The sequence below is a fragment of the Photinus pyralis genome, unplaced genomic scaffold (genome assembly GCF_008802855.1).
Source record: "Photinus pyralis isolate 1611_PpyrPB1 unplaced genomic scaffold, Ppyr1.3 Ppyr1.4_LG1, whole genome shotgun sequence".
In the NCBI taxonomy this organism is placed as follows: Eukaryota; Metazoa; Arthropoda; class Insecta; order Coleoptera; family Lampyridae; genus Photinus; species Photinus pyralis.
In genome coordinates, this window is record NW_022170249.1 from 23,945,169 (window position 1) to 23,970,938 (window position 25,770).

The window sequence follows — 25,770 nt, forward strand, 5'->3', positions numbered from 1 at the left end:
AAATTTTACAAACTGGCATCACTACTGGACCGAAAGGAGATGCCCATCATGGACGTAGTGGTGACGCGCTCATTTGGAATCTTTTTATAATCTGCCACGTCTTCGCTGTTGGATGGATCTTGAATAAGCATCTCATGGATCTCGCCACTAATGTTGAGGCTCTGGAAGTTTACCCGGCTCTGAAGTCCTGCGTTAATTTAATAAGCTAAACACGCTAGTTTTACAGACAGATCGTTAACTTGTTCTCCTACTACACAATTGCTTTCCGTTTCCACGTGTAAATTAAAAATTGTCATATTTTCCAGTGCCGTAGAGGTTCAATTTTGTTATATGCGTGTGTTCTTACCTAATAAAAAGACTAATTTCGTTTTTATTGGCTTCTTTAATAGGGGAGTCCTTTATGCCCCACCCTGTATTAGGCATATGACTACTTTGATTATCATTTTGAGTAAGCGACTGTACAAAAGGGGAATCTAGATTATTTGTTTCATAGAGTATTTGTGAACCAGGAAAAGTGCGTGTTGTAAACGATTCCCATATTATCTTTTTGAGGTTTCGGAACAAAAAAATTTCCGCGGATATTTCTGTTTTCCATCATGACTGCTGTTGATGATGTTTAAATAGTGAACATTGTTATAAATTTAATGCTCTAAAAAGCGTAGGAATGCTTTTGCCGTAGGACTTAATTAAAAAAAGTTAATGATCAAAAACCGGAGGAAGGACCAAAAATTTTTCCGCCTCCTCTTTTCGTACAGGGTCCTCGAGATCCAAATGAAAAGAGAGAAAATGTTAATTAACCATCCCTGAACAACGTCCCAAAGTTTCATTATCTTCCGACCTTTTTAGAGGAATTTTTCGATGGGCGATGGGTTTTGTGTATCTGTCCGTCTAACTCGAGAACGAAAAGAGTCAGCGATGTCAAACTTTCGCCAATCTATTTCTACGAGTTCACAGATTACTGCAATTAAATATGAGCCGAACTAAAAGTTTGGTGTCCCAATGCGAGCTGAGTGGCAAAAAATTCCGCTTAATATTGAAAATCGTATGCGATTCTTCGTATCTTGTTCCACCCAACCTCACTTTTTTCTACCTGTCGCGGTCGACTGGACTAATAAGAAAGAAAAAATAAATTTTGGAAACTGAAACTGGGGAAGAATATAGACGATTTTACTTAAAAATTGCGATTAAGATCACAAGTCGATTACGGCAAAGGGGAGGTCGATAAAGTTGGCACCCTCACTTTGCCTAAATCAAGTAAAAATATGCCTATAATTTAGGACTAATTAAAGACTAAAGTTACAAAATTAGAATTTGTACCCGCTTAGTCCTGCCTTTTATTAGTTGCATCAAAAACTATGAATTATGGACTAATTGGTACCCAAATTAGATTATCATTGTTTAAACAATCTTATTACTAAAAAAGGGAAATTCTCATAGTTAATAAAAAGAAATGGAACATGATTATAAATTACAGACAAATTTTTACCCACAAAATTAGAACGATTCTAAGGTAGGGGTGCTAACTAGACATCAAGCACCGCGACTTTTTCCGATTGAAATTTTATTAGCCGCATCAAGAAGTATGAATTAAAGACTAATTTGTACCCAAGTTTTCATTGTTTAAACAATTTATACATTATTTAAACATTTTTTTTTTACTAAAAAAGAGACATTCTCAGAATTAATAAAAAGAAATGGAACGTATAAATTAAAGACTAATTTGTACCCACAAAATTAAAATTTGAACCCTCATAGTTCTGCCGAAAAACCGATTCTAAGGTGGGGGTGGTAACTAGACATCAAGTTAGCCACCCGACTTTTTCCAATTGACATTTTATTAGTCGCATCAAAAACTATGAATTAAAGACTAATTTGTATCCAAATTACATTTTTATTGTTTAAACTATTTTATTACTAAAAAAGGGAGTTAATAAAAAGAAATGGAACATAAATTAGAGACTAATTTGAACCCACAAAATTAGAATTTGTACCCGCTTCGTTCTGCCGGGAAACAAACTCTAAGGTAGGGGTGCTAACTAGACATCACCCCCACTTTTTCTGATTGAAATTGTATTAGCCGCATCAAAAATTATGAATTAAAGACTAATCTGTGCCCAAGTTTTTTCTACTAAAAAAGGGAAATTCTCAGAGTTAATAAAAAGAAATGGAACATAAATTAAAGACAACATTAGAATTTGTACCCCCTTAGTTCCGCCCGAAAAGAAGGTAATAAGCATTTAAAGGCCACCTGGCATAAATTCAAAATATACGCTATATATAGGTAATAGAAGAAGATTCAAGTCCTTAGAAAAATTCTCCGCAATCTTGCATTTTCTCTTGGAGGTACCTTCCGTCGACACCCCATTTTGGAGATATTCACACTAAGTACCCTCTCCACCGACACTCAGTTCTGCAGATATTGGCACTGAATGTTTGATCATCACTAGTAGATGTCTCCGGCAGTCGTTCCCCTTGCCCTTTATCACGATTTGGCATCACTAATGGATATATTTCTTTCAAACGTACCAATCGCTCTTTGTGAGTACTCTCCTCCGACATTTTGCTCTGGAGATATTAGAACGAATCACGTTGAAGAGTCGAGGGGAACAGTGGTTGGTAGAAACTAATTCCTTTCGTTGAGACATTTCATTATAATACCATGAAAGATAATAAATTGTAATAGTTAAGTCATATTTATCACTAACAATTTATAATACGAGAGAGAGCTACTTCACTTCACTTCGAATCGATATTCGAACTGACCCGAAAGTTCGAAACACAATTCGATTTGCTTATATAGCAAACGCCGGTCTTTTCGAAAGTTCTCGAACGCTTCCGAATGCTCCCGAATGTTCTCGAACAAACCAACACGCCATATTTCCCGGAAAAAATGAGTCACATCCGAGTGCCTTTCTTATTGCTGATGAATCTTTTATGGACTCTCGATGTCTATCGGGATTTCTAGAATATTCCCAATGCACATAAACAAGGATAATAAAAATGATAAAAACAGTATTTAACATTAAACACATTAAAGCTCTTCAAGATTATAGGCTCATTTTTCTATTGAAAGTTGTCTTACTTTTTTTTGAACTGGAACAGTACCATAAACAGTCTTATGCCCCGCATAATAGACTGTCATTTCATTATGCCCTCAGACGTCCTGTCAAATATATTGATAGAGTTATAATGTAAATCTATTACAAATAAATACTATTTAAAAAAAACTATTCATATTCGGGCGGCCAATAGCCTACGTCGCTGAAAAACAATACCGACCTTTCTTATATTCTTAAGCCGGGTTTACTAATTTTCAAAGCGATCGGGCGTTTTTAAACTGCTGTGCACATGGACAGACAGACAAACGGACAGCAGAGTGCATTCTTTCGACCGCGATATTCCCTCCCAACTTGCGCCCTGGCTCAGATGACCTCCTAACAATATAATTTGTTTATAAAAAAATTGTTTAAGCAATGAAAATCGAATTAATCTTTAATTCATAGTTTTTGATGCGACTAATAACTTTCAATCGGACAAAGTGGGGTGTTAACTTGATTTTAGAATCGGTTTTCCGGCGGAACCAAGCGGGTACAAATTCTAATTTTTTGATTACAAATTAGTCTTTAATTAGTACCTAAATTATAGGCATATTTTCCTTCATTTAGGCAAAGTGGGGATGCCAACTTTATCCACCTGCAAAGGAGTGGCGTTATACTTTAATCTCTTTAGGTACAGTTACGGACAAAATTAATCATCTTCGTGTGATTAACTTTAGCAGGAAGAACAAGTCTCCGGTGGTTTAATTCCACCTTCTTCGTAATACGCAAGATTGTTTTAGTGTAATACTGATTGGCGACTATTATGCAAAGGGTATAGAAACAACACATTGATAACAACGAATTTTAAAATTAGAAAGTTTATCGGTGACGTCCAAGTGACACGTAATAGCTTCAAATAAAAAGATGATTTTTCCAGAAAACCCTGATCTGGTTTATCTCGCACTCAACAAATATCAAAATTTACGCGAACCTTATAAATACTATACATACAATGGAATGTGATAATCGACTTACGTCATTCCATGTTAGAAACTTACAGAGATCTCGATGCGCTCTTCTAGTAATACATTGTCCAAACGAAGTCAAAAAGTTCTTCACTTACCTAAAACAAAAAGGACGTATAAGTACCAAAAAAACAATATGTTGCAGTAAATAGATTTAAAATCATTGACCACAAGTTTATCAGTAGAATTTAAGAGAATCAATGTAAACAACACAATCAAGTGAAGATAACAAAATTACGTTATAAGCGACCAGAATACCAGTACTTGTTTGTCAGTGAACAGAAAAATTGAAGGAGATGCCCTCCTTCTGGTAAAAGTACGAATTGAGAAAGTCCGCAGATTAATTTTTTTCATATTCAAGGGTTCGTAGTATCACATGTAGAGATTGGTGGTTTGACAAAAGCTTTCTGGAGAAATGTCTTATCATAGCGTTAGTGGTGTGTTTGCTTACTATACTAATATTATCCTCAGTAGGAAAATTTAACACATGTAAGCATTGCCCGCAAATTGAAAGTGTATCGATGCAATCGAGGATGCCATGCATTGTAGATGAAAAGGGGTGTCAATCTTCAGAATGCCTGAAAGAAGCCTCACGAATGCTTTCGTATATTGATCCAAACGTAAATCCGTGCGACCAGTTTTACGAGTTCACATGCGGAAACTTCCTCAAAACTGCAGGAGAGGAAGAAAGGATGAGCTTGGATGAGTATAAAAAAGCTCAACTGATCGACACTTACAAAGAGAGAATCAAGCGAGATGATCACAGGATGGTTCAATCTGCCAAAAAGCTATTTCAAGCGTGCACGAATGAGGTCGATATCGAACAGGACGGAATTAAGACGTTAAAAGAAATTATAAATCTTGTCGGAGGTTGGCCAGTGCTGGAGGGAGAAAATTGGAATGAAAAAAATTATGATTGGAAAGAGGCCACGTACAAATTGCGCGAGCGGGGTTACGAGTACTCTATTTTTCTTGAGTTGTCCCTCGTACTTTTCCCTGAGAAAAGTGATAAATTCATATATCAGGTAGGTCAGCTAAGGTAAAAGACAAAATTAAATTCCCACAATTGAAATTCTGCGTTTCGAACGGCACCAAGATTAAGTTTGACAGAATAATCCATTCTAGGTGTCCTCTCCTGATACATTCGATTACCGATACGGTCTTTTCGAGTTAGATAAAGTAGAGTTGATGGCCGATGTTGTAGAGTTCTTTAACAAAGGAAACCGAACTGCAATAAAAGAGGAAATGGAGCAAGTACACTTATTTTGGAAAACGCTGAGAGATGTAAGTTTCAAGAGCTAAGGAGCTTTTCCATTTTGGTTTTTTTTTTCAGAAAGATCATCCCTTTTACATGAGAACTTTTAAGCAATACACCATTGAAGAGTACTCAAAATTCACAGGTCCCTTCGATTGGTTGGACTTTATAAACAGGATAGCAGGTCCTACTGCAACCATTACGAAAACAACGTACGTTCTGTTTCCTGACCCACAAAATCTAACTTCTTGGTTAGACATTATAGATAAGACCTCTAAGCGGTATGTTCGTTCAGCAAACACGTTCCATAAAATTTGAATTTTAGAATTCAAGCGAATTATATGATGTGGAAGGTGGTGGAGTCGTCGATTCCTTACCTAAATCGAGAACTGAGATACGGTAAAGGAGGGCTTAGACGGAGAGAAACTCACGAAGACTTTTGCTTGAGAGAGGCAGAGAAAAGGTTCTATCCAAGTCCAATTAGCGTAATAAACGATCGTCGCCACATAACAAAAGAAAAGCGGAACATTGTAATTGGTCTATTGGAAAGTATGCGAAGTGAGTTTATAAAAATCATTCAAAACACAGCGTGGATTCCCGAAGATGACCGTAGTAACACAACGAAGAGAATTGCCGATATGAAATTCTTAGTGGCGCAACCTATCGAATACTTTACCGACACCATTTTAGACGACTTAGACGTGGACATGGTAATCCTAACCAAAGAAAAATCTCTCACTAACAACATTTCAGGTAACAGTCAAGAACGAGTCCTTCCTTGAATTAATCGCTCAGGCCAATAGAAATAGTCACTCTTGGGTCTACAGCCAAATTAAACAACCTTTAGCTGAATCGTACTTATGGAAGTTGCATATCCGGTACGATAATGGCCAACCTGGTTACAGCACACTGGACAACAGTTTATGTGAGTCATATCTACACATAAAACTATTGCTATGTCTCTCTCTAGTTATTCCAGGAGTAGCGATTCAAGACTTGTTGTTTCACGAAAGGAGACCACGTTATGTCAACTACGGATCCATGGCCGCATTGCTCGGTTACCACGTAAGCAGCGTTTTTGGTAAATTTTTGACCAAACCATCTGAAAGTGGAGGCTGGCAATCCAAAACCAAAAATGAGTACAGTGAAAGAGAAAAATGTATATCCGAGTCCATTATCCGATATCAAAAAGAAGTGCAAACCGAAGACCCACTGGAAGACTTCATCAAGAAATTTGTTGCAGTGAACGTAAACAGAAATGTGTATTACACCAAAGAACAGTTAGGTCTACAGCTCGCGTACTCCGCATACGACTCTTGGGTAAAAAATAACGGGGACGAACTTAAACTTATCGGTTTAGACTACACCTCCAGGCAACTATTTTGGATATCTGCAGGAATAACGTTTTGCACATCGAAGGTTACTAGGGATGTCGGTAAAGTTAAACCCGAAGTGGTTCTAATGTCGATAGCCAACAATCCCAACTTTGCGTTAGACTTTAAATGTCCAGAGGCATCTCATATGAATCCTGCCAATAAGTGCAAAATATTTAGCTAGTTGGACATAACTAACATAACATAACTGTGTTAATAAATAAAATCTTAGTCAATTATTACAGATAAACCGTTTCCATAAAAGTAAGTCTATACAACCGAAAACAAAACTTACACGTGTCTTTTGCTTTCCCGTAAGGGTATGTCAAATAACTTTTAAAATAACATTGACAGGATTTCATGTTTTTCACTTCATTTGTAGGTATTGTAGACATGAAAAAGTAGTTGACAGATACTATGCAATTGATTTGCTTTAATATAATTTATCGCCATTGAGTTTATGCAACTTTGCTATTAACAATATGCCATTACTAGAAAAAAAAAACTGAATTCATTAGAGCGGAAAAAATCACAGAGCATAATTACTATTTAAACAAGTAAACAAAAGAGAAAATAAAGGTAATAAAGCTTCTGTAATTACTTAACCTCTGTATTATTTTTAACGATTTTTAAGCATGAAAAAAATGTGCTATTGTTTGCGTTTTGTCCGTTCGTCTCTCCGGATCGGCATGTACACTGTGAGTCAACGATTGCTAGGAGTGTGTATTGCCCTAAGGAAATATTTGTGCTTTTGTATGATGATAATTGATATGGTATATTTTGAATTATACGGAGTGTGATCACAGTAACATTTTTTAAATCTATTTGCTTCCACACGAAATTCTACGTTTTTTTTAAATATACAAAGTGAACATTTTGTCTGGAACACTGGACATATTTTCAAAAGAAATTCTTTATGGTATCCAAAATTTAAAAAATTGGCACCCATTCTATGTACTATAAATTTGTGATCAATGGCGTACTTCTGCGTGGTGAAGGGGACATATTTTTTTAAAAGCAACTACTAGTTTTCGTTACAAATTCTTAAAAACACCCAAATTAAAGAAAATAGTTGTGATAATTAATTTTATAATTTCACTACCTTGCGTTGAAAAAAAAACCTTATTCTTTTGATAGATATAGCAAAACAATTATTTATGTATCAAAAATCATTATAAGCAAATCGACATGCTTAAAAATTAAGTGGCCTGCGTCTACAGAACTAATAGGGGTCACTTGTTTTAATGGAAATCGCTATTTTTCGTTATATGAGGAACTGTGAAAGGACCTTTTTTTAAACATGACCACACATATATGAATAATATAATTACAGTCAGCTGATGAACATGCTCTCTGTCGAATATTGAAAAGTTTATTTATAGGGTATTTTCTATTTAGATCTACAGTTACAAAATTTCATATTTTTATATCTCAGATTTTTTTTAATTGAACACACTATATATTTTTGTGTTATTTTACTTATTCAATAACAGTTATCTTTCAAAGCACTAGCAGTGCCCGAAAAAAATATTAGTAAACGTATAGATGTGTTTATTGTAGGTCATATTTTTGAACGTTCATTAAACATTATTAAACATTTATGTTTTAGTCTATAAAATTGTGTTTTTTGTTTTTATTTGTTTTTTTATAATTCGTATTTTCTTTGAAACTATAATTTTTTGGTTGGTTTTACGTATACTAAGAAAGATGGAAAATTTCAGGTATAATTAGAATTTGGAACCAAATACAAGGTGTTCCATTTAAAAACTGGATCTTTATAGTCCCTTAGTGTATGAGTGTATTTTTCAAATATGCAAAATATCCTACCATATTATCATAGACAAATCCTTCCTTAAGACCATAATAGCACTCCGCACAATCGCTGACTCACCCTGTTCAAAGTGCAATCGTACACAATTTATGTAAAGGGATGAGACAAGTGTAATTAAATTTTATTTCCAAAAATTAACTTCTCGCCATAAAATTAATTCTGATTCACGTTTCCCAACAAAATCAATTCAAATCACCTCTTGATCGAAATGCACGTGCACATCGAAAATGCATAAAATTCACATCGAGCTAACGCGTTTCCACGTTTTCTTAACGAAATTGGTCAAAAAATCAGCGCCTCTTTGTCATCACGTGTACTAATCATACTTAGGGGCAAACAATTGTTTAGATATTTCATAGTTCAAGTTAGTTTGCACAATTGCTATGAACTTCCCATTTAAAAAATCCCAAAGTCAATGTTTTAAAAACTGAAATAGTTGAATTTTCTACCTATATGGCTTTGCTAACCCTTTTACGCTTTTGAACGGTGATGTTTTTAATGTACCAATTTCGTTAGGAAAAATATGAACCATTCTGCTTATAACTCAAAGGGTTCATCGTGTAATAAATATTACTCCCTGCTCTTCCACTCAATCCATACTGATTGTTTAAATGAACATAAATTGCTACTATGCGATCAAAAATGAGTTGCTGTCGAGTCACCTTTGGAATTTTTGTTTACATGGAAAATCGTACTTAACTTGAACTTTCAAAGGCGACTCGACAGCAACTCATTTTTGATCGCCCGTTATAAACCTAGTATGTATGAGTCATGCACCAAGGAAAAAATAAACCATAAAACATGAACTTTAGCAACAGTAACAACTAGGATTGTAGCACACTACCTGAGCTTCTAGCATGATTGACTTGCACATACGTTTAAAGTGTTTTCCATTTTCCAATTTTAGAGATTGTGGGAGGGTATTATACATTTGAAGATGTTAAAAGTGAAACATCTGACGAAAAAAGATATAATGTGTGATGATACTGATTGTTCTAGAAAGTTTCTGTTTACTACATAATCAAATTGAGGCAAGTTTAACGGCTTAGTAGCAGTTCCAGCATCTATGCCGAAGTGATTATTAGTGAAGTTCGCTCTCGTATGTGATAAATTTACATGTTACATGTAAATTTTAGTGATATATAATAAATTAACTGTTACAACTCTATTTTTAAGGATTGTTATTAACTCAATAAATAAATAAATCAGGTAATTAAATTTACGTCCTATTACGAAACAAGTGTTAAAATATAAAATCTTAACTCGTTTAGCGCATATCTAACGTTCAAGCAATGGGCCTGGTTTCATTTTACAGGCGCCCAGATCCTGATGCTGTTAATAGAGCTTTGATTTACTTCATTCTTGAACAAAACGCCTTTTTTGGGCTTACGTTCAATTCAAGTATTTAAGGCTGAATATATTAGATCCCACAAAGCTACAAACAGCAAAAATATCAAAACTTTGATTCTTTTGTTAAACATAATTTGTTCGATTTTGTGTGCCGATATTTTTGGGACTTGGGAATTTGCTTAGCTGCATGGAGTCCTCTGTTAGCTGGAGATGTTGGATACCGAGTCACCATTTGGTGGCCATTTCTGATTCGCATACCCGATTTCACGCGCCTCACCCCGGTATGACCCATAGCGAACCTGACCTAACTCGCATCCCCTATTTAGGATTTGGACCCAATTCGACCCAATCTCCAACACAAAATCAATGCAATAGCTTAGTATAACTGAATGTATTTAAAAAGTATTTATTCATTTTCATGAATTATTCCTAGTAAGTGAGCCAAAAGTACAGATAAATGTCTTACGCACGATAGGTATAATAAACTGTAGAATCAGATATCACGTCCGTAAACAGGTCATATTGGTTATAAAATAAAGCAATTTGATTTCTCTAAACTAGTCACGCGTATTTGATAATGGGCCCTAAAACGCAAACATTGTAATTTATATACAGTAAGAGTATCGCGAAGGTAAGGTAATTTTAAATAACGACGACACTAATATATTTTTTCTATTTCGGTGTCACAATGATGATTTTAGTCGTTTTTTTTTGGTAACTCATCTCTTAAGTTGGCAGTTACTAGTTAGTACAAGTAGGTACTTCGTTGGGTACTTCCATGTTTGAACTTCAAAATGTCAGTCTTACTACGCTGCCAACCTAAAACTTAACGGCATAAAAAGTGTTCCCAACATAAAACATGTTAGTTCTAATGTTCCCTATAGTTTCTGATAATGATTTTTTTAATTAAATTAAAGCACCGAAATAGAAAAAATAGTATGAAAAACGCGTGTTACAATGCTTTGTTGTAATACTCCTATCTTGCGGACACTCGTGGCTACGTTTCGCGTCGCCACTCGTGCCACAAGATAGTCGTATTACAATAGGTCGCATTGTAACACTTGTCTTTCAATATACTATTGTCCAATGTCTCAAACAATATTTCAACTACTACTACCACTACTAAATTAACATCTACCAATTGCATTAAAAAAAAATGTTGTATGAAATTAATTACAACCAGAGCCGTTGCTGAAATGACAAGACTAAGTGCTTGTTTACAATGAACGTATACGTAGGAAATAAAACTTAAAAATTTCGCAAAGTTGAACTGTATAGAAACATAGGAAGGTGTTTATAATGAACGTAACTTTTACGTACGTATACGTGAGCGATATGTAAGTCTTGCGCATAGTCGCAAAAGTTGAAAATGGTTCAAAGTTACGTACTGTCAAAGATCATCTTTGGTTTATTGTAAACACCGAAGTAAATTTACGGAAACGATACGAATATGTACGAGTTACGGTTTATGAAATATTTACGTATGCGCGAAAGCTACCAAAAAGGAGATGACAAATTCGTTGAAGAAAAGGTATCCGACGGAAAGATCCAGTTTACAGTCCGTATCTTTTCACTAAGCATTGTAACAGCCAGAAATAGCCGCCCCTAATTTGAAATTGAATGTTCTTAAAGATAGACATCTCTAGGCAAATTAAAGCCGATGGTATTGCATGATTGTTAATCGCTACTTTAGTTTCAAGATAGAAAAGCTCCCAGTGAATGTGATCAATATGAATATTTGTGTGTTTAATAAATAATTTTGCCGTATATTGTTATTAGATTTGAGTTTCGCGCCTCTACAAAAAGTCCTACAAAAACACCACTCCAATGGCATTGGGAATCTTAAGAAACCCGATGTGAAATACACAGTGAGCGCCAGGGAAACATTAGAGCTCCTCCTGAGCACTCACTCTCCAGGCTCATATGAAGTAAAGGCTTTTCTACAAGAAGTAGAGCTCGTCATTTCTACATGAGACCAAAAGTAAATAAATCCTTCTTTTCAAAATCTTTTTTATATCTAGGTCCAAAATGTTTTAATCAATTACCTGAAGAGATCAAAAAGAGTAACACTCTCAAAGTTTTTAGTTACCGCCTGAAAAACTGGCTCAGCGAAGTTACAGATACAGAGGTTTTAATTTCCGTACCTTCATAAATGCGTTCATTACCGAGCAAACGTGTATAATGATATTATTATAAGTGCAGGTTTAACATTAGTTTCAGTTTTAGAAGTATTTGTACACTTATTACCTATATGTGCCTATATAAAACTTATCATTAGTAGCACAGAACCATCGAGAGGGCGCGCTGCAGTAGCCGCTACCTTCTCAAAGTAATGCAACAAGGAAGAACTAGTAAGCTGTAGTACTAATGGACTTGTTTTATTTATAACCATCATGTACTGGAGAAGATGGTTATTATTATTATTCCAGAAAATTCCACAAAAATTGTATTCATCATAAATGGGATAAATATATTATTATTTATTATTTTATTTATTTATTTTCTTCAAAAGATAGAGGTAGAACGCCAGGTAAAGTCTCACTCCAGAGTTAAAAGCGAAGCCTTCAAACCCTTTAAGGCGCCTGGTGGAGACGTATCTCTCTAGTACTCTTCCAAAAGTTTGTTGGGCACATACTATACAGGGTGTTCATTTACACTTCCCACCACGGATTTATCGAAAACCACTGATTAAAGGAAAAAACCCCGAGACAACTTTTTAACCAAAAACTACTTCACTCCCTTCCACCCTCTACCCCCCAAGTGTCATTCCGTAAAAGTTTTAAATGACAAGTGGTAACTTGTTTGAAAGGTATTTCCGATGGTATTTCGAAGTCCTTTATTTTGACGTTTGATTTTTTTAAATCGGTCGATTCGTTTTCGAGAAAATTAGAACAATTTCCACTCTTTCGGCTAGTGTGTAAACCATTTTGGAAGTAAAATCTGAATCAATAAATTAATTTTCACTATCCCAAGATTGTCACAAATGTAACTGACAGCAAATTAAATTCTTTCTTTTTTCTTTTTTGTTTTCTATCTGAACAAATTAAGACAAGTCGATTAAATAAATTAAATAAAGGACCTTTCAAACAAGCTATTACTCGATTCCACTTGTCATTTAAAATTTTTAAGGAAATGACCTTGGAAATGACCCTGGGCCGAGGGTGAAAGGGGGTGAAGTAGTTTTTGGTTAAAAAGTTGTCCCCCTTGGCAAATCTTTTGACGAGTCTCGGCGTTTTTCCCTTTAATCAGTGATTTTCGATAAATCCGTGGTGGGAAGTTTTCAAATGAACACCCTGTATACATATAATAATAATAATAATGTTTATTTACGCCTAGGGCAATTTACAATATAATATACTATAATAATAAATAATCGTAGCTAACAACTACGTGTACCTAAGTAGATGACACGAAATAATTAAATTTAAATATTGATATGATAACACGCAACGTCATTCTGTTAAAAGTATTATAGTATTGCGTTTGAAAATCGGGAGAGATACACTAAATAAATCGATTTTATCATTAAAATTGTTCAATAACTCCAACAATCGATTTCGAGGACTGTTACGAAGGTAAAGAGTTCGATTAGGTCTCATGTAAAGAAGCCTCGAAGATCGAACGAATCTTTGTGGAACATTAAAGTAAATGTCAGACAAGATAGTATGACAGTTTATGTGGCCGTTTAATAACTTAAAGCCGAACTGCAGGGTAAGTAGTGTTCTTCGATTTTCTAACCGCATGATATTGAGATATAGTCTTACGTCATTGGTTCTTTCAAACACGATTCCTGCCAAAGAGAGCTTATATTTTAACAATCGAAGAAAATAGGATTGCACTCTTTCCAATCTATCGATATGTGTGGTAAGATAGGGAGACCATATTATACAGCAATAATCAAGATTCGATCGAACTAATGAGTAGTATAGGGTGCGTAATGTGCATGGATTAGAAAAACTTTTGCATTGCCTGTTGATAAACCCAATCATTTTGGTAGTTTTAGATACAATGTGATCATAATGCAATCGAAATGTAAGCTTGGAATCCAAGATCACACCTAAATCACGAACAGAATCCACGCAATCAATCAGCTGACCGTACAGATAGTAACTTTGCAAAGATGGAGAGTTCCTTCTGGAAAAACAGATCACGTGACACTTTTCAACATTTAATTTCATGTCATTTTCAACCACCCACTTTTCAAGTCGCACTAAATCAGATTGTAGCAAACTCATGTCTCGAAGGTCTGCAATAGGTCTATATATCTTCAGATCGTCCGCAAATAAGACATGTTTAGACACAAACACCGATGATATATCGTTTATAAAAATCAAAAATAGTACTGGACCAAGATGGGATCCTTGAGGAACACCCGAACTCACTTCAATTGGATTGGACCACTTATCACTTATCTTCACCTGTGCTTTCCGATTGCATAAGTAGTTCTGGAGCAGAATCAAAGCAGTTCCGCTAACACCATATTTTTTTAGCTTAAATATTAATAAGTCGTGGTTAACTTTATCGAAGGCCTTAGCGAAGTCCGTGTAAACCGCGTGAACATCAAGTCCACGGTCCAGTGAGACGAAAATGTCATTGGTGTAGCCGAACAAGTTGGTTTCAGCTGATCTGCCTTTGCTAAATCCGTGTTGGTATTGAGTAATTATAGTCGAAAAAGCATCCGTTAATTGAGGAGCAAGAATCGCCTCCAATAATTTCGGAATAGCAGAGAGAATTGCTATAGGTCTATAATTAGAGATTTCATTCTTAGCACCACTTTTATGTATTGGAACTATCCGAGAATTTTTCCACACTGAAGGAACACATCCACTTTTTAAAATAGACGAGAACAACAGAAACATGGGTAAATAGATAGATTCGGCACAACATTTTAAAAATCTAGGAGCTATTCCGTCAGGGCCGACACTCCCGTTCTCTTTGGTACGTATGAGATGGTTGAAAATCTGTTCAGCAGAAATTGTGAAACAATTCAGTGTTACCTCAGTTGTGGAAGAGAAGGAGTTTTCCTTGAGTGTTCCGTCCGTAAAAGCAGAGGCAAAATGATCAGCAAAACCGTTGGCAATGGCTTCGTTGTCAGTAATGAGAGTCTCACCTATACACATGGTAGATGGCAGTTGTGATGTTTTGTTGATGTTGTGGTAGAACCTCCAGAAGTTTCGTGGATTTGAAGTGATGTTATCTTCGCACGATTTCACGAAACGATCGTGACACTCGGAGATCATAGCTTTACACTGCTCACGGAGATTCGAAAAAATGGTGTATAATCACTCATGGATTTAGTTTCTTTGAAACGTTTGTGTGCTAACTTTTTAGATTTAATCATCATCTGAAGTCTACTGCTGAACCAAGGAGGGTATGTAGAATCATAACACTTAATTTTTGGAACGGATGCTTCGATTATATTATATATCACAGAATAGAATCTATCAACACATGACTCAATATCACAGTTAGAAAAAAGGGTGTGCCAGTTTACAGTCCTGATCTGATCATTTATCAAATCGTAAGGTGCATTTGAAAAATTATATTTATACACAGCCCGATTTTTACTTTCATTTATGAAATGTGAGTGCACGGGTATGATAACAGTAAGGGCTGGATGGTAAGAATCACAGCTGACTAAACACGTATAACATTTTTTTACTGATAGATCACAGTTGGAGAAGATCAAATCCAGAATATTATTGCTATGGGCACTGTTCCTGATGTTGTTGTACTGATTGAACCCAATTACATGTAAATTCTGGCATAAGATTTCGGCTGTTCTGTTACGGTTACAGAATGCTGATAAATGGTTGCTGTCGGAGTCGATGCTCCACTTTACATTGCTCAAATTATAATCACCCAAGAGTATTATGTCTGCGCTAGGATAACGTGAATGTATGCGATTCACAGACTCTAGATGTGAACAGTACGACTCAACATCCGAATTCGGTGGAAGGTAGATGCAACACAAAATTATTCGCTTATTGTTAACCAAAGTAACCATAGCCCATATCTCTTCAATCGGAGGATTCGCTTGCGCAATTAGGGGAAGTGATTTTAGCGGCGCTTTGATAGCGAGCAGAACACCCCCTCCGCGACTTTTTGAGCTGGTTCTGTTGGATCTGTCATTTCGATATACAGTGAATGACTTTTGATCAAATATCTCAGCGGTTGAAATTTCAGGAATGAGCCATGTCTCAGTAAGAGCAATGACTTGACATTGGATTATTAGAGAGTTGTTAAAAACGTCTCTTGGATCTGAGACCTCGTACGTTCTGATAAAAGACTTCAATAGCGCCACTACCACAATTTAAGTGTCCATGTTCTGAGCTGCCACCTGATGAAAATTTTCACTGCGGATTCGATTTTCGAAAGAACCGCCACTTCTCGGGATGTAAACAAACTCGCGTACAGCGACACCTTTTGGCCATTTAGAAGGATCGAGCAAGCCGGGAAAGTTCGACTCTCTAACACCAACTTTAAAAGAACAAATACCATCTCTAGAGGCCAATTGTGTGCATAATACATCGCTTAAGCTCCATTTTGTTTTTACAAATCCTGCAATGGTTTCTGCAGACGTGCCGTCCTTTACTCGACCAACGTAAACCCAATGACGACGTTCGGTACTTTCGAAAGTTGTAGTGCAATTTCCATCCGCTCGACTGTCATTTTCCATTTGACCAATAAAGATCGGTTTTTGTATTTTTTTGCGGCGCGAGGTAACAGTTTTGAAACCGTCATTGGAAGAGGTTCCAGGGAGGTTCTCAGGGACGTTTGTGATGGCCTTGTTAACATGCTCGGTAGTGAGTGTAGCGGGACCGTCAATGACGTCTGGATTACATACAGGAGAGGCAGCCTTTTTTTCAACATGGTTTGATCGTGGAGAATTTCGGTTCTGATTTGATACCATTTTTGCGTATGATACAGGTTGTTTATTATAGTTCCCTTTGCTGTTATCAAGAAAGGATAACTTGCCGATAAGCGAATTATTTACTTTGCGTACTTCGATCAATTCAGATTTAATTTCTGCCATAGATTTATTCAATGATCTCACCGTATCTAATAACTCGTTTAACACAGCTCGTTCTAAGATAACGTAATCTCCGCTCTCACTTCGAAGACGTTTGTTACTACGAACTGGCTCAATTTCGGGAGGATCGATAGCATCACAAGTTGGACATTTCCACGTCGAACGCCTCATATGGAAGCCCCTCAGGTCACTTACTCCACAACATCCAGAATGAAACGACGACGTACATTGAGCACATTGAACCAGTACTTTCGGATCAGATATCTGTTCAGAACACGCAACACAGAGCATTACGTCATCGCCCATCCCGTGGCGCAATCGAAAAATTAAAACGTTTAAACAGTCACTATAATTTATATCAAGCACAATAACACATTAAAAATTCAAATACAAATTCAAATACAAATTAAAATTGAAAAGCAGCAACAGACTCGCTTATCAAGAACGCGTCCGATCACTCTAACGGACTATTTTGAGTCTAGATATAAGCTCTACAGAGGTATCTTCGGTTTAGCTTACATACCCACAACGTGGCAGGACTGGCAGGAGGTGAATGCGGTGTTCATCCAAAAGGGACATGATGCTCAATCGACCTGTCCAAGGCGTATAGACCCATCAGCCTCAGCTCGTTCCTAATGCAGGGGTGATGAAAAAAGTCTTAGACCAATTCCAGTGAAGTGAGGTTTTAACACAACATCCGCTTCACCCCTAACAACACGTCTATCAAAAAGGAAAATCGACAATGACGGCCCTACATACATACAAACTTGTAAAGGTGCTCATCTCAAAAGAGGTGGCTCTAACCGCGTTTGCGGGTATAGAGGGTGCAGAACTGAGCAGAATACTTTAAAAAAGTATTTGAATACTAAATAGTAACTACTTTACACAAATCAAAGGCATTTGAATACTAAATACTTTTACGTCCAGCACAAGCGAATACTAGATACAGATACATTGAAAAGTATTCAAATACTTTAAAAAATAAGTATTCAAATACTTGTCACTCAAATACATTAAAAATTTAAAAATAAAATTTCTTATAAAATGTGGCCTGTAGAATCCATAATTTCGAACAGTTCCAAAACTGGGCTACTAGTTCAAAAGTTACAGCCCTTTGAATTTTCTTTCGAAATTGGTTTCTAGTCCATAACTTTTGATTGAGAGGTCTAATCGAAAGAGTACGAATTGTTTTGGATTCTACCCTGGATTCTACGTACGAAAATTAATAAGAAAAAGTGTTTTCCAGAGATATTTTGGTGTAGTCGATTTTTGGTAAAAAAGGAAAGTTAAGTATTCAAATACTATGCGAAGTAATCGAATAGTTCTCAAAGTATTCAAATACCTTGCGAAGTATTCGAATACTAAATTATTTGTGAAAGTATTTGAGTTACAAATACAAATACTGCTTCCATAAAAGTATTTAATTTCAAAGTATTTGAATACTTTAAAGGATTTGAATACTAAAAAGTATTTACAAAATCGAATACTGCCCAGCTCTGAGAGGGTGCTTTCGATAACGCTTCGCATGAAGCCATTGAAGCGACCGTAGATGATTTCGTGGATGAATGTCTGATTGCAAGTGAACTACGAAGCAGAACTTTACCCACCGTGAAGTAGCTTATGGTAACATTTTCTTGACGACTTCCCACGTTCTGCGAAATGCCAAATAAGCAGACAAGCATTGAAAATAAGCATATAACCGCATTCTATCGAAGTGTCATAAACGCTGCGATTATTTACGGTAGCTGTCGATATTGTTCCACAACCTAATTCAATGACCTATATTTTAGTATTTTTAGATCATTCACTACTCAAAAATAAGTACTGTATAATTAATTCAGTGTTCCCATTTCCGTGTTCGAGCAAAAAAAAATTTATTTACGAGCGGCAATTGCAAAAATCTCTGTTTACTTCGGCATCCCTACTCTTAAGCGTTTAAGTAAAATTCTTATAGTGGGTTATGTCTATAAATAACTACATTTAGTAGCATATCGTATAGTAGTTAGTAACTGTTTCGTGAGTGCGATTAATTCCATACATGCCATCGTTATTCGAATCCGATACAATAATGCCAACGAGGTAAGATTAACGACCAACGTCTCAAAATCACATTTCTTTTTTCTCGCGAAGGTTGGATGCCAGACGAAACTGTTGGAAAAACAGGTCGAGCTTAGAGAAAATTCTCATTCTGGCCATTGTCTTGGCAATAATAGTAGTCATAATCTTAGGAGTTTTATTAAGTAACAAATCTGGTAAGTGAAATTGTTCTATTTGTGTGCATTTCATGCAAAAATGAATGTGGCACAGATTTAAGAAGAACGGAAAGTTCATGCAATACAACAGCATGCTTAATCGAGGCCGGCAATATTATGCAATATGTGGACTCGGAAACAGACCCGTGCGATGACTTCTATCAATTTGCTTGCGGGAATTTTATGAAACGCGCTCATGGCGATGACAGCTTCAGATTTATGGATAGAATGGCGTCGAAACATAAAAGGCAGGTATTGGAAGTGTACAGTGAACCGATCGTAGCTAACGAACCCGCGATGGTGAAGACGGCTAAGAAGTTGTTCCAATCCTGTATGGATGAAAACAACCTCGAAAGTGAAAACTTGAAAAGCATAAAGCGTGCCATTGCTTCCGTTGGAGGATGGCCAGTATTGGATGGTGATCGATGGAACGAAACTAAATTTGATTGGTTGCAAGCTACTTACCGACTAAGGAAATTAGGATACCACCATTCCGCATTCTTGGATTTAACTGTGGAACCGAACCGGGACACGCATGTGCTCAAGGTAAGTTTTTAATGTTCAAACCAACTCCACTAACGGTGGGCGCACCAGGTGGAACTACCCGACGTATTCGATTACAGCTCGCACAACTTCGACAAACTGGATTTTATGGTGGAAACAGCTTTAGCATTTGGTGCCACTAACAGGGATAAGATTACCGCCGAAATGCAGCTCGTGCATAATTTTCTCATTGATCTTCAACTGGTAAGCTGGGAATAGTGTGACAGCTCACTCACTTATAAACTTCAGCAAACGCACAATAACTACGGATCTGGCAATTCAACCCAATACACTGTCGCCAAATACCAACAAAAATATGGTGTCGTCGACTGGTTGCAATTTCTAAATAACTTAACAAATCCCGTCTTAACCGTTCGCAAAAACGACACGGTCATCTTCCCACCGGCACCCACAATGAAAAATTGGATCGGCCTAATTACAAACACACCCAAAAGGTAACAACACTCCCTCCGACAATAACACGCCTCAGTTTCTTTTGCAGAACACAAGCGAATTTCTTAATCTGGACCGTAATAGAAAAGATTCTCCCCTACCTCCCTGACAAGTACCAGAACTACAATGTTATCTGGAAGAAACCTCAAACTCTTCAAGAAACTTGCCTAGAACGAATCCACGACAAGTAAACTGGCATTAATGTAATCGGGATTCATCTCGCATTTTTAGGTTCCTACCAAATCCAATAGATATAATGTGCGATCGCAGATACTTACCTCTGCAAAAAAAGCGAAAAGTTGAAGAATTAGTGTCGAATATTCAAGCGGAATTTCTAAGCTCATTAGCTGGTAAACCGGAAAAATTGCAAAACATGGTCAAAACGATGCGACTAGCCATTGGACAACCTGACGATTACTTCAGCGATGAGATCTTCAAAAAAGTTGCAGTTGATATGGTACCTACGCGTGTTGTTGAGGGAATCATATAAATTCGCGTCTTGCAGATAGGAAGTGGGGATAACAGTTTTATCAGCTTAATGGCGCAGGCGATCAGAAATCAACGGTCAATGTTGTATGCGAAAGTTGGTCAGAAGGGAGGTCTTTATGATGAATGGTACCAGAAAGCTTTGATAAGTTTCATTGCATATAACCGGGAGAAGAATGTGCTGTGTGAGTAAACGCTTCAATTGAAGCTATAAAGCCTGACGTTCTTATAGATTTATCGAGCGTATTTACCCAAGACGAGGTCTTCAGTACCATGCGGCCTGAGTATATGAATTATGGTAGTTTAGGTACCACAGTAGGACACCAGTTAAGCCTTATAACGCAAGAGTTTGGACAAAGTGAGAATATGAAGTGCGTTATAAGGGCAATGAGGGACTATCGCGTGAATTTGGATATGCCGGAGGTAAGAGATTAAATGACCGGAAACGATGCAGGTATATTGTTTGTAGGTGAACAACATAGTGCAGTTCAGCGTCGGTAGTACACTAGCGTACAGTGCATACGAAAAGCACTTTAAGGAGGATCAAAACATGCTAATTGGATTAAATTTCACCCCGAAGCAACTGTTTTGGCTTGCAACCACGTCGATCTTGTGCGAACCAGTTAATCCATATCATAAGTTTGGCGTAAACGGCACCCTGATCTCTGCGAAGATCTCTGGGTTCGTAAGACATCACCCCAATTTCGCCAATGATTTTATGTGTAAACCTGGTTCCAAAATGAGTGCTGCTGTAAAATGTGATTTAGTGTAGTTTATTATTTTATTTATTTTTGTTGTGTCATCGTCAATTATCCAGTAAGGCGCGAATGTTGATTTTTAATTAAATATTAACTAAGAAATCGAATTGATCTATCTATTTTTATCTCGCAGTAGCAAGACAGTAGCCGAGACAGTTACATTAACTGCATGAGGATTGTTCTTTAGAATTTCTAAGATAAAGAAAATACTTTGACCCCATCATAAATCATCAAGAAAGTAATAACAATTATCTAAACAAGATTGATTTATGTTAACAGTATTTATTGCATATGAATGAACAATAAAGTATTACCCCCTAAATGTGTTGAATTGAGGGGGTGAGTGTTTAACAGAATATTGAGGTAATGTCATACCTTTTCTAGCGCATCAATTAACCTCTAGCAAATGCACTAAACACAGCCACTCTCTATCATAAACTTAAAATGACTAAATCATATATTTTAATAAAATGTCATCGTACTTACTTGTTTTATTACTCCTGTTATCAATTCTTGCTTTGCTTCTAGTTTTAGTGCATTGATTCATTGAATTTTTATTAACCTAACAGGATATAAAATTCATAAGTAAATTGTATGATGTCAGAGGTAAAGCATCCACACCAAAAGACTACGGACTCGATTTCAAATGGTGGTGAAGAGGTCTACAGCGACTACAGCAAAATTACGAGGGTGGAAATATTTTACTAAAACTGAATTTTATTAGTAAGATAGTTCCTTATCGCAAAAGTTAAAATTTAGCAACTGACCAAGAATTTTCCCTGCCTCTGTAGAGTACCCACAAGATACAACCCCATTTCTCTTACGGAAAAATAACTCGAAGAACTAAAGTGAACTATTTTGAAAACAAAGTATTAAGATCGTCCTTTTCTAAATAGAATTTATATAATTAAAAATATCGGAAGTCGCCATTAAAAATAAAGAGTTCCTGAACGGCAGCGATAATCTCAAAGAATGCCACTAAAAAGAATGAGGCGCCCATTTAATGAACAAAGTCGTGACCTCTGAAGATAAGTACCCTAATGTTTTTAATAAGAATTAAGGCAAAGTCGGCTAAGACTGGCAGTTTATAAAAGACGAGTGGGGAAAGGTATTATAAAATTTAACTCTAATTAATAAAGCGACAATTAATCCTAATGTACGTGCTTCCTTTAAAAGGGATAGTAGGGTAACTTGTCGCAATCGTAAAAGAGGGTGACATGCGATACATATGAGCTAGTCCTAACTATGGTATTGTACCGGGTGACCAAAAAACAATGATTGGCAGTTTTGTTTCAAAATCTAATGAGATACTCTCGAGTACAATTTTTTATATAGTCTTTAAGTTTCTTTTATATTTTGGCACCAAAAGGACACCCCCTTTTACGATATTTCATTGGTTATATTCAGAGATTTTTATTTTGACATGTAAAGCGTACACAACAAAGTTGCCGTAACGCTTATATGCTCAATTTTCCGTCGTCTGTCTGTCTGTCGTCTGTCTGCCAGTTCCTTCAAGATGTCGGGCCCTAGGCCACCTAGAGACTTCGGGTTTTCGCTAATTGATAGCTGCTATTTCTATATTTGACCGTTACAGTTGTGTGTTATACGCTGCAACACCCAGGAGTGGCTTTTGAAACATTTTTTTTTACTTCTCGAGCAAAAATTAATCTTCCACCCTATCTTGACAGGGCACACATTTTTTTCCTTGAAAATGATGGCGTCCATGGCGTAAGTATAATTTTTTGAAGCTTACTTCTGTTATATGCGGATTTAATGCATCAATCAGATGGTACAACCCACGCATTTTTTAATAGTTCATATCCTGCTATGAAACATTGCATGCTTTAAAGAGATAAAATTTCTTTTATATCCACATTTTGCAATCTCTCATGTTAACAGAAAACAAACAAAATAATGCTCATAATTAAGGCAACGCTCGTTAATTAAATTTGAAAAAAGGATTGGTAACGATGAAAGGACCAGAGTCCGCTGATTAAGGTGAGAAAGGAATACTAACCCTCAACCACCCTATGAATAGAGTACCGAACATTTTCTTGATTTGCAAAACTCCAGTTGGTATAGTCTCCTTTTAGTGCATTTCTTACCAAAAAAAAACCACCCTTAAAATGCGAACTACCAAAACACCCGTGTCTGTGATGCGGTATAGTCTGTGTGATTACATCCTAAATTAAGATAAAATTCGCGATTTTAAGTAAAGCTATGAACCTTGGCACATATACTCTTTGGCCCTTCCCCTTAAAGTTCCGTCGTGGCGCCATGGTCCTTTGCCCCTGAAACCCCCGGTGATTGTCCTCCCAAATGTGAATTGCTAATGACTGGACCATTTTTTTGGACTCTACTAAGCTGCATGGTTGTGAAATCACGTTTAGATTATTTAGAGTCGACCACTGGAGTCAAGGGGTTAATAACTCCCGAGGTTAATCACACCCCCCCCCCCGTTCTGCAGTATATGCCTAATTAGTATATGCCTAATTAGCAGTTAACCATAATTTGACCGATTTGCGCAATAGGCGATAGGTCATATTGGCAGCACCCAAAAGGGGTAGGCAGAGTGTCAATTTTAAAACTTGCAGTCAACAAAAAAAAATTAAACCATGCCTATGTTCAAGATTTGGTTGCTAAATTCGAAGAAACGGGATCTGTTATCAATAAAAAAAATAAAGCAACCAAGATTGCTTAATGAAGCAGCTCAGGTTGAAGTTGTTGGTCAATTGGCCATAAATCCCTCAATGTCAACGTTTAGTTTTTTTTGTGTTAATTATTAAATTTTTGTTAAATTGTCTTAATGAAATTATTGACTTTATGGGTACCACTGGAAAGCATTTTTCAGTAGCTTTCTAACGATGTGTCACAAGTATGGGGTTGCCATTTAGGATTTTTGAAGAGGGGGGGCTGGGAGTTAAGGGGGAGTGGGGGGTGGTCACTCATAAGGTCCTTCTGGTTCCCCCTCGATACCCCCGAAACGGTTTTGCGCGATTTTCAAAATCTTCTTTAGTTTGGAAAATATGGCCGACTGCAAGTTTTAAAATTGACACCGCGTATGTAAAACCAAGAAAACTACTGTAAGATGCACAAATAACTATACAACAATCTGAAGGATTTAAAATGTACTTAATCAAGATAACAATTTCTTCGTAATGATACAAGTAACGTACGTAAATAAAAATCTGAAGAATAGAAAGTAATCCAACTAACATGAATGAATCTTCGGAGTGACAAAAGTAAGGGAGACAAAGCATCGGCGGGTGTAATCTTTTTTCAAAGTAGGTCAGGAATATGCGAGGGAATATGTCACGTGTTCTGCGTCAAAATTCTCCGGTAGATAATAACGAAAAAGTAAAGCAGATGAGAAAATTAAGTGAAAACGATGAGAAAAGTAATGGCTTGTAAAGAAAAACAATTTACAAGCAACCACTATGAATGCAGAATCATCTCTGAAAGGAACGAATACTGCTTTTACGCAAGACAAAATTAAAGAGAATGAAAAAAGGTACATAACGTGACCTCTAGCAGCGAAAAAAGAACTATTGTAAATTAAAGCTTTAATAAATACATCTAAACTCTCATCTAAGAAAGAGCTTAACACACCGGCCGTTCGAGACTAGCTAGGGCGAGAGACTTTGTTTTTTGGCCTTTGCAGTCAAATCATTAGACATTCGAGAAGTTCAAACTACGAGATAATACAGCAAAGTACCAAGTGTTATTTCGGCCATCTCTTTTTAAATGAGAATTTACCTACCACTTTTCCTCTTTTGGTCGAATACACGCGTTTCGTTGCATAAATTAAGACAGCCGGAATTTTTCAACGCTGGTATTTGCCAAAATTTAAATAAAAATAGAGGATGTTAGATTTTGCTTGGTGAAAGTTTATCCTTTTGTTGAAGTTTCATAGCCTTTAGAGCCATTAAAACCGTCACACTTTATGAAAAAAGGTTAACAAACTACTGTAGTAAGATAAAACTTCGTTTGCCTGCGATTAATAAACACGGAAGTTCAATGCCGGCGAAATTAGGTAGAAATCATCAATTCGTCGTTAAAATCCAATTCGCAGTTCCCATTGGTCAATTTCCGAAATAGAAACAAGGGCCGTTTCAAGCCTGTTTTGTGTGAAAATGATCGTCTGCCAAACGACATTTTAATTTTAGGTGCAGAGATTTTGATTCATGTAAAATTGAGAGCTACTTACATACAAGAGAAGTTTTCGTAAACTCGAGCGTAAACTATACAGGTTGTATCAAATTTCATGTTAAGTACAGAGATCTCGCTTATTAGCACAGATAGAGAGTTTGTTAAATGGACAAAAATGATCCTCGAGTTCTAAAAAACACATTTTGAGTGACATTTTAACAAAT

At 36.4% G+C, this 25,770-nt stretch overlaps 3 protein-coding genes across 8 annotated transcripts in view; 2 read left to right on the forward strand and 1 right to left on the reverse strand.

The window, feature by feature from the left end:
• LOC116160495 (protein prickle-like) overlaps positions 1 to 25,770 on the reverse strand; it is a 316,299-nt gene that overhangs the window by 104,490 nt on the left and 186,039 nt on the right. The window contains exon 1 of one of the 5 annotated variants that reach the window (XM_031473704.1): positions 4,097 to 4,222. The exons of the other annotated variants lie outside the window; for them this stretch is intronic. The gene's annotated coding sequence lies outside the window, so the exon portion shown is untranslated. Of the gene's footprint in view, positions 1 to 4,096; positions 4,223 to 25,770 lie in introns of those variants that run through there. 5 annotated transcript variants of the gene reach the window in all.
• On the forward strand, positions 4,225 to 7,497 carry LOC116160494 (neprilysin-2-like). 2 transcript variants are annotated; one of them, XM_031473699.1, is made up of 8 exons: positions 4,225 to 4,373; positions 4,425 to 4,552; positions 4,613 to 5,088; positions 5,189 to 5,347; positions 5,397 to 5,599; positions 5,644 to 6,028; positions 6,072 to 6,243; positions 6,289 to 7,497. In XM_031473699.1, exons 1-8 carry the CDS (start codon positions 4,360 to 4,362, stop codon positions 6,873 to 6,875), a joined length of 2,124 nt encoding a protein of 707 aa, XP_031329559.1. In that variant the 5' UTR covers positions 4,225 to 4,359; the 3' UTR covers positions 6,876 to 7,497. The 2 variants fall into 2 exon arrangements, with proteins under 2 accessions (XP_031329559.1, XP_031329558.1); XM_031473698.1 differs by having other exon boundaries at positions 4,425 to 5,088.
• On the forward strand, positions 18,875 to 21,508 carry LOC116160501 (neprilysin-2-like). Its single transcript, XM_031473714.1, has 10 exons — positions 18,875 to 18,984; positions 19,036 to 19,157; positions 19,213 to 19,703; positions 19,752 to 19,904; positions 19,950 to 20,155; positions 20,203 to 20,340; positions 20,385 to 20,610; positions 20,659 to 20,824; positions 20,872 to 21,062; positions 21,109 to 21,508. The coding sequence occupies exons 1-10, from the start codon at positions 18,944 to 18,946 to the stop codon at positions 21,409 to 21,411; spliced, it is 2,037 nt and encodes a 678-aa protein (XP_031329574.1). The 5' UTR covers positions 18,875 to 18,943; the 3' UTR covers positions 21,412 to 21,508.